The 15,698-nt window shown below is 36.8% G+C and overlaps 1 protein-coding gene across 7 annotated transcripts in view; it reads left to right on the top strand.

Moving 5' to 3' along the window:
* Nucleotides 1-15,185, top strand: part of SPIN1 (spindlin 1) — an 80,921-nt gene extending 65,736 nt beyond the window's left edge. For 6 of the 7 annotated variants that reach the window (XM_055579148.1, XM_055579147.1, XM_055579145.1 and 3 more), the window contains 3 exons: nucleotides 2,453-2,706; nucleotides 7,438-7,671; nucleotides 11,649-15,185. In XM_055579148.1, the coding sequence (XP_055435123.1) occupies nucleotides 2,453-2,706; nucleotides 7,438-7,671; nucleotides 11,649-11,848 (688 nt within the window). In that variant the 3' untranslated portion in view covers nucleotides 11,849-15,185. Of the gene's footprint in view, nucleotides 1-1,277; nucleotides 1,316-2,452; nucleotides 2,707-7,437; nucleotides 7,672-11,648 lie in introns of those variants that run through there. The other variant, XM_055579149.1, reaches the window with a different exon arrangement.
* The last annotated feature ends 513 nt before the right edge of the window (nucleotides 15,186-15,698 follow it).

The raw sequence follows: 15,698 nt of genomic DNA, 5'->3' as shown, positions 1-15,698 counted from the left end.
GAATCAGGATGTGGAACCCATAGATACGAATGGCCAACTGTTAACTTCTTCAGGAAGCATCTGTAAGAACAATATTCCTCAAGTTCTTATTTGTCCACAGTTTTATCTGTGTACTTTACTTGGAGGATAATATAGAATTCTTGGCCGACTATGAAATCACCAGCTCACATTTTCTTTCCTGAGAACTTGAAGGTTCATCACTGGTGGCGCACAGGGTCACTGTCACATTGTGATTTGCTTTTCCTTACAGGTGATGCAGTTCTTTTGCTTGGATGCCAGGAGATGTTATTTTCCTTAAAGTTTGTTTGTTTTACTGGATGTCTTAGTGTCAGTAGTTCTGTGTCCGTTTTACCAGGGATGTGTTTGTACATTTCAGTCTTTCAGGATATTTTTCTTGAATTATTTTAGTATTTTTTCTGTTCTTCTGATTTTAGCTGTTGGGTGATTCTGTTATATAGAAGTTGGAATTTCATATCTGTTCCCATCTGTCTCTTTTTTTATTATCTATTTTCCTTAAATGGACATGAATTTGAGCAAACTCTGGGAGATACTGGAGGACAGAGGAGTCTAATGTGCTGCAGTCTGTGGGATTGCGGAGTTGGACACGACTTAATGACTGAAAAACAACAGTTTTCCTTAAATGCTCCTTGGTGTCAATTTCTTCCATCTTCCTCTAGTCTGGTCTTCATTTCTGCAAAGATTTCAAATTGCTGCTTGTTTCTTGACTGTGTCTGATTTTTCTTGCCTCTTCTCTCGTGTGGCTGCCTCTCATCTGGGCTCTTCTGTTTCTGACGTAAGTTCCTCTTTCATGGCCTTTGTGTGTGCATAATGTTAGGTGATAGTTTCCTTCTACCTTGGGGCATATTCTTGGGTTTGCTTCCGTTGCCCGTTGTTGCCACCATGGTCCTCTGCTGAGACTCTTGTACATGGGAAGGGGTGACACTATACCAGGAGAGCTGTCTATGCTGCAGAGCTCTTCAGTATTCCCATGGCACACTTAATACACTTCTGTGTGTTCTCCTCTGTATTACCTGTTGAGATCTGCCTAGCACCTGAACCTCATCTTTCCTTATTCCCCGGGCCTCATCCTATTCAGGATGTTATTCTCAGCTTATGGCCTCAGTGCATGGTTCTGCCTTTCCTGGAAGGCCTTTTGGCTGGGTGTGTGCAAAGCCTTAAGTGCTGGGCAGACACAGCGTCTTCTGGTCTCATGGTCTCACAATCCTGTATGTAATCCTGTGAATCCTTTTACAGTCCGACTGGAGAAGTTTTCCTTCTGAGATGTTCCCCAAATGGTGTTCCCTTTCTTGCTTAGGTAAAGGATTGTGTCAACTGATTATAGGCCTTATTAATGCAGCTTTAATGGTTTGCTGTATAACCTGTTTTCTCTGTTTCACAAACCCACGAAGTTTACCAAGCTGGTCTACTTCAAATATATACAATTGTAATTTTAAATATTATATCCTATAATAAATTACTTGTTTTTTTTTAAAGGTACATTTGTATTTATTCCATTTATTCACCACTTTTATGGTTTACCAGATGAGAGCTTTATGCCTATATGTAGCAGAAAAGCAATTCTTTTCTGCTCTCTAAATTTTTTCATTGTTGGCATATAGCAGCATCCATGTGCCAGCATGGCTTTGGCCTTCAGCTTTCATTCAAGCCAAGTCTTGTCCCTTGTCTTTGGATTGCTCCATGAAATGAAGGTTTTTTTCCTCCTAACATCAAGAGCCAGGTGTATTATTTGTAAACATTGTATGTAGGTTTTTCAATTGTTTGGAACTGATGTATGTCGCTTGAATAATTTTCAATATTGCATTGTTTGCTACAGATTTAAAGGTTGAAGATTATGTGCTTTCTAGAGAAGTAATGATGGTATAAATGCATGAATATAAGCCAGCTTGGACTTAGTTTAAGAAAAAGTTAAATGTCTAGTTTATTCTTATTGTTTAAGCCAGTGGGAATAAAGTTATGTGGGCATAAGAATGGTTGAAATTGAATAGTTACACATTTCGTTTTGACAAGAAATGGATTTCTGTTTCATAAGGCCATATGCACGTGCATTTATTTCATGTAGTCAGCGCTTGTCTTTCTTTGATTAATTTGGATAACTGTAAGTTGATTTAATTAAAAGAAATTCAGAAAGCTGAAAAGGTGATGCTTAATTTTAGGGCTTAGTTGCTACAGGCTAGTCCTGGTTTTTCTGCCTCCACACTTAAGGTGCACAGGAAGCTCCTGTTGCTTGAAACGGGCCCCCTGTGAGCCACCGCTGCATGGCTGTGGGACTGGGAGATGGCTGGCCAGAGCCACGTGAACCCTGGGTGTGGCAGCGTTAGCCTGCACAGGACCAGGGTCGTTTCTGATGAGAGCAGGCTAGCTAGCAGTAGTTGTGTTGGTAGGAGTGCATACTTTGAGAAGATACCTTATATGTGTATATGTGTGAATACAGAAAACATCGGAGCAGTGTGGGACCAAGCAAGCCTGTTTCCCAGCCCCGGCGGAACATCGTAGGCTGCAGGATTCAGCATGGGTGGAAGGAAGGGAACGGCCCTGTCACCCAGTGGAAAGGAACCGTTCTGGACCAGGTGCCTGTAAACCCTTCTTTGTATCTTATAAAATACGATGGATTTGACTGTGTTTATGGACTAGAACTTAATAAAGATGAAAGAGTTTCTGCGCTTGAAGTCCTCCCTGATAGAGTTGGTAAGTTCTCTTTACTATTTGTGCATTATATGCTTTAAAAAGGATTTCTGAAATGGATGCTTTTTGATTATTTGCATTACTGGTATTTGTCTTTTTATTGGAGAATAAGCACTTCTGATACATATTTAAATCAGTCACCTAAGACCATGAAAACTTCTGAACAGATGTCCTGAAACCACAGTTCAAAGGAACTGTGAGGGATATAAAGATGTATAAAATTGTTCCCTAAGAAGTTGACAATCTAATAATTTCTAATATGATTATTTCCCACATTTTGCTCACAGTTTATCTGGACTCTGATGGGTAAGAGTATTTCTCATTAGCTCAAATATTCAGTGTACTTATTTCATCATACAGTAACTAAGAAAAATTTCATGTGTTTATTTTAGAATCTTTTAGGTGAAGTGTATTTTTCATTGTGTGTTATTATAAAAGTGATCATTGCACTTTCAGCCAAAATTTAAACAACCAATGCATGTGAATTTTATTATATTTTTAAGGGTTTGTTTTGCAAGGTTTGTGGGAAATGAATGGCTTTTTTTCTTTTTTTTTTAATGACAGCCTCAGTTTATTTTTTATATACACAAATGGTCATAGGAGCTATGAATGACTTTAAATATCATATGAATCAGTTTTGCCTTGCATACCTTAGGCATAATGACTGGTTTTATTTTTAAGAATAAAATAAAATAGAGTTTTTTTTTAAGATCAATAGACTACTCCCAAATGAATGTTCTTTTCTTCAGAGTATTTGCATTTTTATAGTGATGCTGCCATTGCCTGAATCTGGTTTATGTTTTTGTAATTGTCCTTTAAAAGCCTGTATTTTTACAAATATAGCTTCAGCAGTTCTGTACTTGGAGGATAGAATTTTGGAATCAGATTGTCAAGGGAAGCAGCTTACCCAGTCCCCTGTCCCTTTGCTTTTATCCTTGTGTTCCTGGGACAGTGCTTCCCCATCAGGTTAAGTTTAGCAGAGCAGCAAGTTACTTTTTAATCTTTGCTTCAGATAGCAGATGTTGTATTTATTCATCCTATATAAATACAGTTCTGTTTTCACAGAAGTCTTTTTTAAATTTGTGTTTTTAACTACAGGTGACTAATTGTGTAATAGTAAATCTTTGGCATTTTAAACTTTATCTCTTTTAAGTGTGACTGAACACATTGTTCCTTGTGAGGCATGTCCTCTTTCCTCTTGATCTTGAGAGCAGTCCATTTCCCACATCAGAAACTAACATGGAAGAATCTTCCCTTCAGGGCTTAAAAAGTATCTTCACCTTTATATCAATTATTTGTGCTCATTAATTATCATAATTCTTTTTCTGACCCCTTCAAGGGCAAGACTGCTAGCTTATTTGAGATTTTACTGAATTCTGCCACATGACCTGTGTTGGTTCTTTTGTCATCATAGAGCAGAAAAAAACTTAGCTTGATTTATAAAAAAAAACTGATTTTACCAAACCAAGATATCCAGAAATATATGAGTGTCTCTGGTGATGAGATTTAAGGGTTTCTTAATGTTTTTCTTTCTAGTTCTGGGCCATTTCAGTTTGCATCAATAGACATGGATTGCTTTTCTAAGGAAAAAAAAAACAATTTTTAAAAGGAAATCCAAAGGCCTATTTGCAAAGCAGCAGTATGTTATATGCCTAATATAATTATCAGTTAATTATAGTATTCCCTGTGATATATTCTGAAAAGTTATTTGGACTTCATTTATATTCCATGTAGAAAGAAAATGGTTTTTCCTAATTTGTGTTAGGCAGTACATTTAAGTTAGTTTTGTTTTCCTTAACCTTAAGCTAAAGGTGAGAGAAAGTGACATCTCAGAGTACTGATTGCCAGAGCGTGGTCTGGGGACTGTTGCGGTTCCCTGAAGCATATTCATGAGCCTTATGAGATCAAAATTCATAGTAATCTTAAGGTATAATTTGCCTTTATCACTCTCATCCTTTCACAGTTATATACTGAGGTTTCCAAAGATCTGCATAGCTCAGTGAATATATTTTTGATACGAACAGAGTGCATGATGTTACCAAATCATGTATTGGTGAAAGATCCATTCAAAGACCAACAGGTTTTTTTTGGTTGTGGTAAAAAACACAAAACATTAAATTTACTACCATAACTGTTTTTAAGTGTACAGTTCAGAGGTATTAAGTATATTCACATTGTTATGGAATAGATTTCCAAATTTTTATATTTTGCAATTCTTTCCTCATTAAACAACTCATTTCCCCCTCCCACCAGCCCCTGTACCCACCATCCTGTTTCTGTGAATTTGCTAACTTTAGGTACATCATAAGTAGAATCATGTTGTCTTGCTTTTTTGTGACTAGGTTCTTTCCCTTAGCATAACGTCCTCAAGGTTCATTCATGTTGTAGCACGTGACTTCCTTCTTAAGGCTGAGTAATATTCCATTGTATGTGTATACCACATTTTTTCCCCATTCATCCCTGATTGGACTCTTGGTGGGTTCCTTCTATCAGGGCTATTGTAAATAGTGCTGCTATGACATGGGTGTACAAATATGTCTAAAAGCCCTGCTTTCAGTTCTTTTGGGCTTACCCTGAAGTGGAATCATACAGCAGTTTTGTTTTGAGGTGCCTGTATACATAACTGTTTTTCCATAGTGTTCATTAACATTTTACAGTCCCACCAATAGTGCGTAAGGATTTCAATTTCTCATCTTCACCAATATTTGTTATTTTCTATTGGTTTTGATTTGAATTTTTTTTGATGATTAGTGATGCTAAGCATCTTTTTATATGCTTTTTGACCATTCATATGTCATCTTTGCAGAAATACCTATTCCTTTGCCCACATTTTTGATTGGATTATTTCAATTTGTTTTGTTGCAGAGTTATAGGAATTCTTTATGTATTCTTCAGACGAATTTTAATTTAATAGTTTGACAGAAGGTTATTGATAATGATTTCAGATTCTACAGTGCAGTTAACCTTTAAGGAAAGCCAAGACTTGCTGAGTTTTGATGTGATATCAGAGGAGAATATCTAGAATTATTTGAAAAGATGAATAAAATACTCTTTTTCAACAGCATATCTTTGTGATTTTAAAAGTCAACTAAAAGTACATGCAAAAAAGATTGAATATTGAAACAGACATGAGTCTAGCTAGCTGCCTGTTTCTAAAGCTAGATATGTATTAAAATTTTGTTAGAAAATAGTTATTTTTCCTTAATGTATTTCTGTGGGTATCTTAAAATATCTTTAGATACATCATTTATAATTTTAAAAATAGTTGATACTGATATTTATCGTACATATAAACAAATACTCAAAAATTTTAGGAGTCCTGAGATCAGAAAGTTTGATACCTTCTGGTTTGGAGAAACTGGTGGGATTTTGCTTTAGTGTTGTGCAGCAGAGAATCTGTTATTTTTGGTAATTATTGCACATGTAAACAAAACTACCATTTGTGTTTATTAGAGTGTCTTTCTGATAAAATTGAATAGCAGTATCTTTAAACAAAAATAGAAGCTCTCATGAATGAGATAGAAGTGCCTTTTTTTCCTTAAAGAATTATCTGAAATATGAAGAATGGACGAATCTTAACATCAATAGGCTCCTCCATAATTATCCCAGTGTTAAAAGAGAAAAGAAGCTTGTCATTTTTCACCTGTGTTCCTAACGACAATCTAGAACAACCTGCTTTTCCTCTGAAATAATTAATTCACACAGCAGTGTTGAACCCCTATGATCACAGTGGGATCGTATGATGGGATGATATATCATCATCATATGATGGGATGATCATATGATCATCATATGATCATCCCAGCCCCTACGATGGGAAAGGCCTCTGCTGTCATCACTGTGCAGTCTAAAAACAAGTAAACAAACATGTAAAACAAGATGATTATAGATAGTGGTGAATGTCCTTAAGAAATAAAACTCAAGTGACCGAGTGGTGGGGCGCTTTTCATAACATGGTCCTGGAGAGCCTCAGGGAGGACACCTGCTCAGGACGAGCCAGCCCCTGAAGATGTGGGGGTCGTGGTCAGCCCAAGGGCATCCCAGAAAAAGATGCCTATGCTGCTGAGGTGTATGTAGGCAGTAGGAGGAAGGTGACAGAACAGGAGGGCAGAGGACCAGCAGGGAATGAAGGCTGAGGGGCTTTGGCTGTGGAGAAACAGATTGTTATTCAGATGATGAAAGGAAAATGCTGGAGTATTTTAAGCAAATGATTGACATAATCTGGTGTAACTGCCACAAATACCACTCTGATTACTGTAAAAAATAGATTGTAGGGGCCAGAGTAAAAACCTATGCCTTGAAGCTTAATATCTTGATTTTAATAAATGACCATTTTGTAAATGTAAGGGAAGGTGGGTAAAAGTTTTATAGGGACAATACTAATTTTGGAACTTTTCTGTAAGTCTGTAATTATTAATAATTTAAAATAATTATTTTAACCAAAATACTTTATACCTTGAATAAACAACTAAAATTTTTAATTAAGTACAGTACCAAGAGAGATGAATTCAGAGAAAGAAAAACAGATTCTCTCAGTAACATGACTTTGGGGCATAGTAGTTCCGTGGAATCCATCCTGGGCTGGGTCAATAATGTGAATTTGGTGGTTGTCCTTTGTACAGCCCTCCACATGATTCTGAAGCCTGATAGTGTATTTCAGAATCATTTCTTTGAATAAGTTCAGTCTTCACAGTGCATATTTTGTAAACCATTGTTTGCTTTTTTTGTCCCTAGCAACATCTCGAATCAGTGATGCGCACCTAGCCGACACAATGATTGGCAAAGCAGTGGAGCACATGTTTGAGACAGAGGATGGCTCTAAAGACGAGTGGAGGGGAATGGTCTTAGCACGCGCCCCTATCATGAACACATGGTTTTACATCACCTATGAGAAAGATCCTGTCTTATACATGTACCAGCTCTTAGATGATTATAAAGAAGGCGACCTTCGCATTATGCCCGATTCTAGTAAGTATAAATCAACAGCTTTTACTTTTGATACTTCAAAAGGAATTTGAATTTCAAAACAAGATCTTTGATTAATTCTTATGGAGATACATTTACAATTTTTAATTATTAGGGATAAGTGATTGTTTTAGTTAGGTTGTAAAATTATTCACCCTCTTGTCAAGAATATTTTCCTTTCCCTGTTCTGAACTTTGGGTTTTTATATGAATAGAATATATAATATAGGGTCCTTTGTAACTGGCTTCTTTCACTCAGCTTAGTGTTTTCAAGACTCATCCATGTTGTAGTGTGTGTCCATACTTCATTTCTTTTAATGCCCAAATACAACTCCATTGAATAGATACACTATATTTTGTGTATTCGTTTGTCTCTGAACTTGCCTTTTTGAATCTAGATATCCTGGTGGTAGTAAAATGATACCTCATTGTGATTTTGGTTTTCATATTTTTGATGACTAAAGTTGTCAAGTATCTTTTCTTGTGTTACTGGCCTTTGGTGTGTCTTGTTTTGAGAAATCTATTCATGGCCTTGGCCTGTAGTTTCAGTTACGTTGTCTTTTTGTTACTGAGTTAGAGTCAGTAGTCTAGGTACAAGTCTCTTGTCAGATACATGACTTGCAGATACTTTCTCTTATTGTCAGAGTTGTCGTTGTACTTTCTTGATAGCCTTCTTTAAGTACAAAAGTTTTTAATTTTATGACATCCAAATTGTCTATTTTTCCTTCTGTTGCCCATGCTTTTGGAGTCATATCTAACAATCCCTTGCCAAGTCCAAGGTTATAAAGATTTATACCTCATGTCTTCTAGAAGCCTTGAATATGTTGGTCTTTAACTCTTACTTGGATTTTTGATACATTTTGAGTTAATTTTTGTTTATGATGTGATGTCAGGTCCAACTTCATTCTTTTAAGTTTTAAAATCAATAAGTGTGAATCTTCCTCCTTTTCTTTCAGAATTGTTTTGGCTGGTCTTTGCAATTTCATATAAATTTTAGAATCAGCTTGTCGGTTTCTGCAAAGAAGTCAGCTGAGATTGTGTTAGATATTACGTTGAATCTCTTGGTCAGTTTGGCATGAGAGTATTTCCATCTTAACAATGTTAAGCTATTGATCCATGAGCGTGGGGTGTTTTTTCATTCATTGAGATTTTTTTCTGTGAATAATGTTTTGTAAGTTTTGCACTTTTTACATGTATTTTCTAAGTTTTGCACTTTTTACATGTATTCCTAAGTATTTCATTCTTTTTGATGCTGTTGTGACTAGAATTATTTTCTTAATTCCAGTTTTAGGTGAGCCTTTTTTTTTTTTTTTTTTTTTTTAACTACTCAATAGCTTTTCCTCAAGCACATGAAGTCTTGGCCTTAGACAAATGTGTCCGATAGACAGTGGATATATGAGCAGTGTGCTATCCTCTCCTCATTTTTGTGTCTTTTTTTTTTAAGCTCTCCCTGTGAACATGCTGCTCAGTAAACCCACTCATGGTCATCTGGCCCTGACTTCTGCCTTCTTAGAGTTTGTTTTTTTTTTTTTTTTTTTAGTTTGTGTGTATCTGTTACAAATGTATAGTGGAAAGTGTTTATATAGGCAAGAATTTAGTAATGAGAACATTCCTTAAAAGCTTTTCTCCAACCTATATGAAATTTTTAACGTTTTTGTAGAGAAATGTCTAAAGCAGGTACTGTTGGCTTGGTAATAGAAGTTATGGGGTCACTCGCGCATTACCCATTGCCTGCACCGACCATGTCTGTATCCTCTCGCTCCTTTCTTCTGAACGGTATGCAAGTTTATTTGCTGTTAGAATCTGTGATGATGTTCTGATACAAAGAGCTCCATGGTGGCCTTTGTTTGACTCTCTTGCTTCTTCATTCATGGTTGCTATAAAACGTATGGCAGTCATGTATATGGGATTTCTTCATCCACATGAGGTGCCGTGAAAGTGTGGTAGGGTATGATGCTGCTACTTGATGGAAGAGCGCTATTGAAGAAGAGTTCAGCTTAGATTTCCTCTTTACTCCTCCAGAACTGATAACATGCTCATGTGGATTATTTGTATTATGTGAGATCAGAATTGCAGGTTCCGTATTATATCATTCAGTGAGAGCATTTATTATAATCAAAGAGCAAACTGCTGTTAATGTAAATTCAAGGTATGGTCCAGACCAAGATACATGTGGAAATTAAAAGGCGCACTGCTAACTAGTGTGTCAGGATGACTGGCATAAGCATGGACAACCGGGATACCTGGTCATCCTGCTTGAAGGCTCTCTGTTGCTCCATAGGAAAGGGTTCCAGTTCCTCAGGACCAGTAAGGGGTTTCTTAAAATAGAAATGTAACTGCCTGGTGCCATCCCCTTGCCAACCGCCTCTCCCCTTCGTACATTGTTTCTTTGTTATTGATAGTGATAATTTGCTCTCATTTTTATGTGTTTTCCTAGAATTTACAGAGTTCTTGTTAGGTCGTAGGGTGAGCAATGTTTTCCAACACTCAGATTTTCTTAGGGACTTTTAAAAAAAGTTCAGGTGCCCCATCCGTCCTCTGAGATTCAGTTGAGTTCACCTAGCACCTATTTTTATAGCATGAGAAATCTCTTTTATTTTGAAACTGGATTAGGAGGACCATGTGTAATGAAACGAAGTTGAGGGAGAAAAGCTTTAAGGAGTCCCAAGATAAGGCAGGGATTCTTAGGCATTTTAAGTGTGTAGTACATTCTCAGTAATCCCAGTAGGCATTGTCTGCTTTAAAATCATTTCAAAGTAAAGCAAGACTTTGTTTCACTAAAAGGAATTAGATTTATTATGTATTTTTGGCTGCATCAGGTCTTAGTTGTGGCATTCGAGATCTTCCTTGTGAAATGCGCAGGCTTCTCTCTGGTTGTGGTGTGCAAGCTCCAGAGCCTGTGGTCTCTAGTTGCAGCATCCATGTGCTTTAGTTGGCCTATGACTTGTGGGATCTTTGTTACCCGACCAGAGATCAAACCTGCATTCCTTGCATTGGAAGATGGATTCTCAACCACTGGACCACCAGGGAAATCACCAGTGCAGACTTATTTTTAAGAAGTTATAAAACGCAACAATTGTAAATCAACCTCGTGGTTCACAGGTTAAAGCATCTGCCTGCAATGTGGGAAACCTGGGTTCGATCCCTGGGTCGAGAAGATCCCCTGGAGAAGGAAATGGCAACCCACCCCGGTAGTCTTGCCTGGAGAACCCCATGGACTGAGGAGCCTGGTGGGCTATAGTCCACAGGGTCACAAAGAGTTGGACACAACTGAGCAACTTCACTCACTCACTTATATGTCAATAAAATTTTTTTTTTTTTAAGAAAGATATTATTATAGTTGACAACTGAACAACTTGGGGGTTGAGGCGGGGAACTGATCCCTCTGAGCAGTTGAAAATTTGCATGTAACTTATGGGCAGCCCTTCATTTCTGTGGTTCCTCTGTATCCATGAATTCAACCAACTGCAGATCTGTTTACTGTTGGAAGAAATCCCGGTATAAGTGGACCCATACAGTTCAAACTCCTGTTATTCAAGGGTGAACTGTATTTAGTTTTTTCTTGACCTTTTCTTTCTTTTAGTCCTTATTACTTCATTAGGTAACTATAGCTATAATTAAATATGAGCCAGAGGAATTTCTGGTTATGATTTTTGAAATTGTTTACATATCTAGATTTTTGTAAATAAAGTTCTATTGGCACACAGTCACACCATTCATTTATGTGTCATCGGTGTCATCACAGATGTATCATCACAAAGAGATACAGCTGAGTAGTTGGTACAGAGACCATATGGCTTCAAGCCTGAAATATTTATTTGTTTGGCCATTGAAGAAAAAGTTCGCTGACTTTTGGTCTAGAAAATCAAAATGAGTGCAAGATACTAAAAACATTTTTAAAAATTATTAAAATATGTGAGTTGGTGTGTATCTAAAAACTGACTCTAAATTCTTTTTTTTTCCTCCCCTCTTTAAATATAGATGATTCACCTCCAGCAGAAAGGGAACCGGGAGAAGTTGTGGACAGCCTGGTGGGCAAACAAGTGGAATATGCCAAAGAAGATGGCTCTAAAAGGACTGGCATGGTCATTCATCAAGTAGAAGCCAAACCATCTGTCTATTTCATCAAGTTTGATGATGATTTCCATATTTATGTCTACGATTTGGTGAAAACATCCTAGATGTCATCACGAACTTTACCAAATTTGTGGAACTATTAAATGTATAATTTGTAGACATAAAGACTTGATTGCTTTCCAGTTTAATGAAAGCTTAAATGTCCCTGCGAACCCACAATCTCTGCCAGCAGAACTGGTTTTGTTCTGAATCGTACAGATTTATGTGAACACAAAGCATTTTGTGTAAGGAACTCCTTCCTCTTAAAAGAAGTCTGTCTGTTTGGAAGGGAGTTACAGGCAAGTCTGGTAAAAATTAAGCTAGTATCATAGTCATTTAAAACCGTAATAGATCTTATCCACTTTCCCCTTCACTCTTAACACTTATTCTGCTGCCACAATGCAAGCATAGTTTGGTTGCATTTTTGTTACTGCCTTTTTTTTTTTTTTTTTAAAGATATATATGTATGTATATCTCTACCTATCTATATCTGTGTGTATACATATATAATATATATATACACACACACACAGATCTGTGTACACACACACACACACACACACACACACTTCATTGGCAGTTCTTTGTGGATTGAGGTAGGAGTTAAGTAATTTTCTCCAGTTTAACAGGAGTGCTTGACTTTATATCACTGCTGTTTATTTAAAAATTAAATCTGGGCACAGGAAGAACATGGGGACATTCAGCTTGTGTTGAAAGTCAGAAGTTCAGAGCACCATTTCAATCCAGAGGGTTTAAACTGTAAATTCAAACATGAATCACTTGTGGATATTTAATGACCCACATTAGAATTTACAAAACAATTAGAAATCTAGGTAAAAGGCTGCCTTTAATTCTAAGCTTTGTACATTTTTTGTTTACATTTTTTTTAATCTTAAATACTTTTTTTAAAGCAAAGCCCAGGTACTTGGTCCACATTGTGTAATACAGGTGTGTTTTGGATGATGCATTTGGTCCACTATTTGTACAAATTAGTACTAGTCTGGGTTTTAGTACATGGATTTAAAAGGCAACAGTATATCAGTGGTTTATGTGTATTTGGTAGGTTCCTGGAAGAACATAGTACTTTTATATTAGAAATGTAAGAATGGCATTGTTGTCTTTTACCAAGTTCTCTCGGATCCCTTTGTTATTATTACTGTTATTACTGGTGTATGATTATGGTCAGAAGGCTTTTCCCCCTCAAAGAATATCTAGACAATTAACAGCTTAAATTCCTGACACCTTTTTTGGTGCTGTGTGTTCTTGCTCACGGTGTGCTGATAATGTGGATTCATTCCATGTGGTGGGTCCTGCCACATCAGGGTCGGTCACCTGCGCTGGCTTGTGGGTGTGACTGATAGCAGCCCTTAGCTGTTGAAACCTTCCCTGCAAGGTTATTTGAACTCAAATAGAACTGCAAAAGTGGTTCGTTTAGCAGCAAAACATCAGCCTATCACTTTGTTTTAGATGATCCCTGGCAGTTTGAAAGCTGGCTGGGAGAAAGATGGTTTGTGAAACCATCTTTCAACCTTGTAGAGGTTGAAAATCTTACCTAAGATTTGGGCAGAAAGCTTAAATACATAGGCTGGCAATCAAGCACCAGGTCTGTGACCCCTCTCATAGCTGTTCTTGATGTTAGTTTCAAGGCCATGCTGTACGTGGTTGGTATGATGCCCATTTTCGCTCTCAGGAAGGCTTTGCCTTGTTTTGCTGGGGTACGGTAACCTTGTGCACCATGTAAATCCAGCACCTGGTTCTCTGCAGTGTGCCCTCACCCAGGGTGGTCAGGGTGAGCTTCTCCATGCAGTGAGTATCTAGGTCTTAGGTGTTCCTTCTGTGGTTGAAACAAGTGTCACACTACAGAGCTGTCATCTGTTCTGCTGGTGGCTCTTGTAAGAGTTCCTGCATGTGAATCTCGAGGCTGAGCCCAGCTCCCCGAATCCAAGAGGACACGAATGGCCAAGAGAGTGGTGTCCAGTGTGCACTGCGTGAACAGGACACAGTGGCTGTAGGCTGAAAAACAAAGTCCTTTGGTGGTATCTTGAGGGTTGGATCAGTTGAAACAATTCTTGCATTACTTAATGACTTGCATTGTGGTTTTTCTGCAAGTACCTTTAGGAACTTTTAATATACCACATGATCTGCCACTGTCTAGATAAATGCGACATGTGATTTGTTATCATTATTTTAATCATTGTTCCATTTATTGCCTTTAGGGTTGAAGGAAGGGGAAGGGGTTTTATGTTGTTATTTTCCCTTTTTTTTTTTTTTTTCATTCTTTTTCTTTTGGTGGCTTAAACCACACTTCCTGATGCCGTGACTAACTCTGCTTCCCAGCTGAGTATTTCAGGCTTCGTTTAGGCTCATGTTTCAGATCTGCATGCGTTGCTTGCATTTTCCTGGTATCGGAATGTTGGTTCCTTGTTCTAGGAATACAACATTAATTTCCAAAATTATCATGGGACTTGTGACAACACAAGACATGAATCTCTGTATAAAATGTATTGGCCTTTCTCATTGACCTGCTATAGTATTATTGTGTCGTGTGTGTGCGTGTGTGATGTCTGGCTGCCACGTAAAGCTTCAAAGGAAGACCTTAAAAGCAGACCATCCTTTTTTGCATGCTCTATTCTAAGTAGAATGTTCAATGTAACTAACTAAAATTGCATGTTAAATATATTTAGGTTTTTTGTTTTCTATCTTTGTTTTTATTTGTTTTCAGTTTCTGTATATTTGCTTAACTGTGCTGTTTTAGTGGTTGTAGGATATAAATGCACTGGTGAAGCAAATGTAGTGCCAACGGAAGGTGATTTTCCTGTTGTGTATGTCTTGCAGCATTTGAAGGGACTGTGCATTCTTAAAACAATCACAGTTGCTTCTAAACCAGATTTCATTTCTATTATTGTTTTACGTGCCAAACCCCGAAGTGCATTGGGCTTGAATCTCTGAACGCTGTGGACCCATTAGAAGACTGTTTTGATTGTCACAAATTGTAGTGCCTGAAAACATTATTAAGCTGATTGTCTTAAAAAAAAGAAAGTTCTCCAAAGACAAAACAGGAATAATTATTATAACAGAAAACAATTATGGTTGAAATGTCTGTGGTTCCTTGGAAATGCTGCGCTTTTTGTATTTTCCATCATTAGTGCAGTTGAACGAATGTGTATAGTTCAGAGGTCTTCGTGTTCGCATTTTAAAATTAGGTAAATGACCTCATCTTTCAAGCTTGAATTCATTTTTAATTTTAATTTTATTTTATACAATGTGTAGACAGTTCCCTGTTCTCTGCATTTAGAAGTATAAACAATATAATAAAGCTGTTAATTCTGTAAGTAATTTTTATAATTATGATGTAACTCTATCCTATCCTTAAAACATTTAAAATAAACCCTTTATGTGCAACTTTTGACTGCAAATTTTGTGCTTATGAGCAGACTGTGATGTGTTAAACCTGCTTCTGTGAAAAGATTTTTTGAAGTTTGACTTGAAGATTTTAAGTAACCTTTTTCCCTCTTTTCACCAATGTAAATGTCAGGCATACATATAGGAACAAAAAGAAGTAGAATTTTTATTTGAATGGTAATTACTACTACCTAAAAAGAAAAGGGGCAATAATCAGTAGCCCCAATATATTATATAGTCCAAAGTATTAAACTTTGTGATTAGAAATTAAGAAATTTCAATTTATCATAAAATTTTAAATTTAAAAAGAATTTTTAAATAGGATAAAATAATGTGTTTTATACTTTCATATCTTTTCTTGCTGTAATTGCATATTGCTTTTATTAATACTTAAATACCAATTAGATTCTGTAGTGAAAAATCTTCATTTTAAGCACCAAGGCATATAAGTACTGAAACTGTATGTACTGTTTTATCTTCCTGGATAATTTTATCAGAGGAAAAAGTAGAATT

The sequence above is a fragment of the Bubalus kerabau genome, chromosome 4 (assembly GCF_029407905.1).
Source record: "Bubalus kerabau isolate K-KA32 ecotype Philippines breed swamp buffalo chromosome 4, PCC_UOA_SB_1v2, whole genome shotgun sequence".
Lineage (NCBI taxonomy): Eukaryota > Metazoa > Chordata > Mammalia > Artiodactyla > Bovidae > Bubalus > Bubalus kerabau.
The sequence above is the reverse complement of the archived record's forward strand: the minus strand, read 5'-3'. Positions and strand labels throughout refer to the sequence as shown.